Source organism: Helobdella robusta (genome assembly GCF_000326865.2).
Source record: "Helobdella robusta unplaced genomic scaffold HELROscaffold_4485, whole genome shotgun sequence".
Lineage (NCBI taxonomy): Eukaryota > Metazoa > Annelida > Clitellata > Rhynchobdellida > Glossiphoniidae > Helobdella > Helobdella robusta.
The window spans coordinates 1-1,042 of NW_008705092.1; the positions used below are offsets into that span (position 1 = coordinate 1).

The 1,042-nt window shown below is 54.6% G+C and overlaps 1 protein-coding gene across 1 annotated transcript; it reads right to left on the reverse strand.

Annotated features, from left to right (window-relative positions):
* Positions 1-354: 354 nt before the first annotated feature.
* HELRODRAFT_184792 (hypothetical protein) lies at positions 355-1,042 on the reverse strand (the record flags this gene model as incomplete). The annotated part of the gene is made up of 2 exons (XM_009026022.1): positions 355-519; positions 654-1,042. Coding segments are annotated over 2 exons (554 nt in total), but the record flags the coding sequence as incomplete, so codon positions are not given.

Sequence of the window (1,042 nt, forward strand, 5' to 3'; positions counted from 1 at the left end):
CGCACTCAGACCTGGGCGACGCAGACGTCCACCAGCGAGGCGGACCGCCCGCCCAGAAGACTAGGATCCAACTACGAGCGTTTTTAACTGCAACAGCTTTAATATACGCTATTGGAGCTGGAATTACCGCGGCTGCTGGCACCAGACTTGCCCTCCAATAGATCCTCGTTGAAGGATTTAAATTGCACTCATTCCAATTACGGGGCCTCGAAAGACGCCCGTATTGTTATTATTCGTCACTACCTCCCTGTGTCAGGAGTGGGTAATTTGCGTGCCTGCTGCCTTCCTTGGATGTGGTGGCCGTTTCTCAGGCTCCCTCTCCGGAATCAAACCCTGATTCCCCGTTACCCGTTGTCAGCATGGTAGTCCTTCTCGACTACCATCGACTCTGATAGGGCAGACATTCGAAAGAATTGTCGCCAGCGCAAAGGCCGTGCGATCCGCATGGTTATCCAGAGTCACCTCAACAGCCCCGGGTTTGACGCCGGGGTGCGTTCGGTCCAATAACTGCGCTCGTCCCTTGCGGTCGGAGCTTCGGTGCATGTATTAGCTCTAGAATTGCCAGGGTTATCCACTTGGGATGTACGTTCTAAGGAACCATAACTGATCTAATGAGCCATCCGCAGTTTTTCCATGCTAGGGATTGTACTGACACGTGCATGGCTTAATCTTTGAGTCAAGCATATGACTACTGGCAGGATCAACCAGAATGCCATCGAAGCGCCGCGTCGACACCCGCGTGCTCGAATAAAAGTAACCGACATTTCCGCCTTTTGCCCTGGCGGAAGACTCTCCGTAGAAAGAAAGAGAGGGAGGCAACCTCGGCGTCGCCCCGTGCCTTGTCTTTTGGATGAAAGTGTGTCGTGTTTATAGAGTGTGTGCGGTTCCCTCTCGAGAAGGATCGGGTGCCGCGTATCCGAGACCACTCTTTCGCCTTGTCCGTTCTCTCGCTCGCCCAGGACCTTTCGGCCCCGTCTCTCGTGAGACGGTGGGGGGCAGGCCGCCGTAAAGCAGACCACGCCAATGTCAAGTGACCGACAGA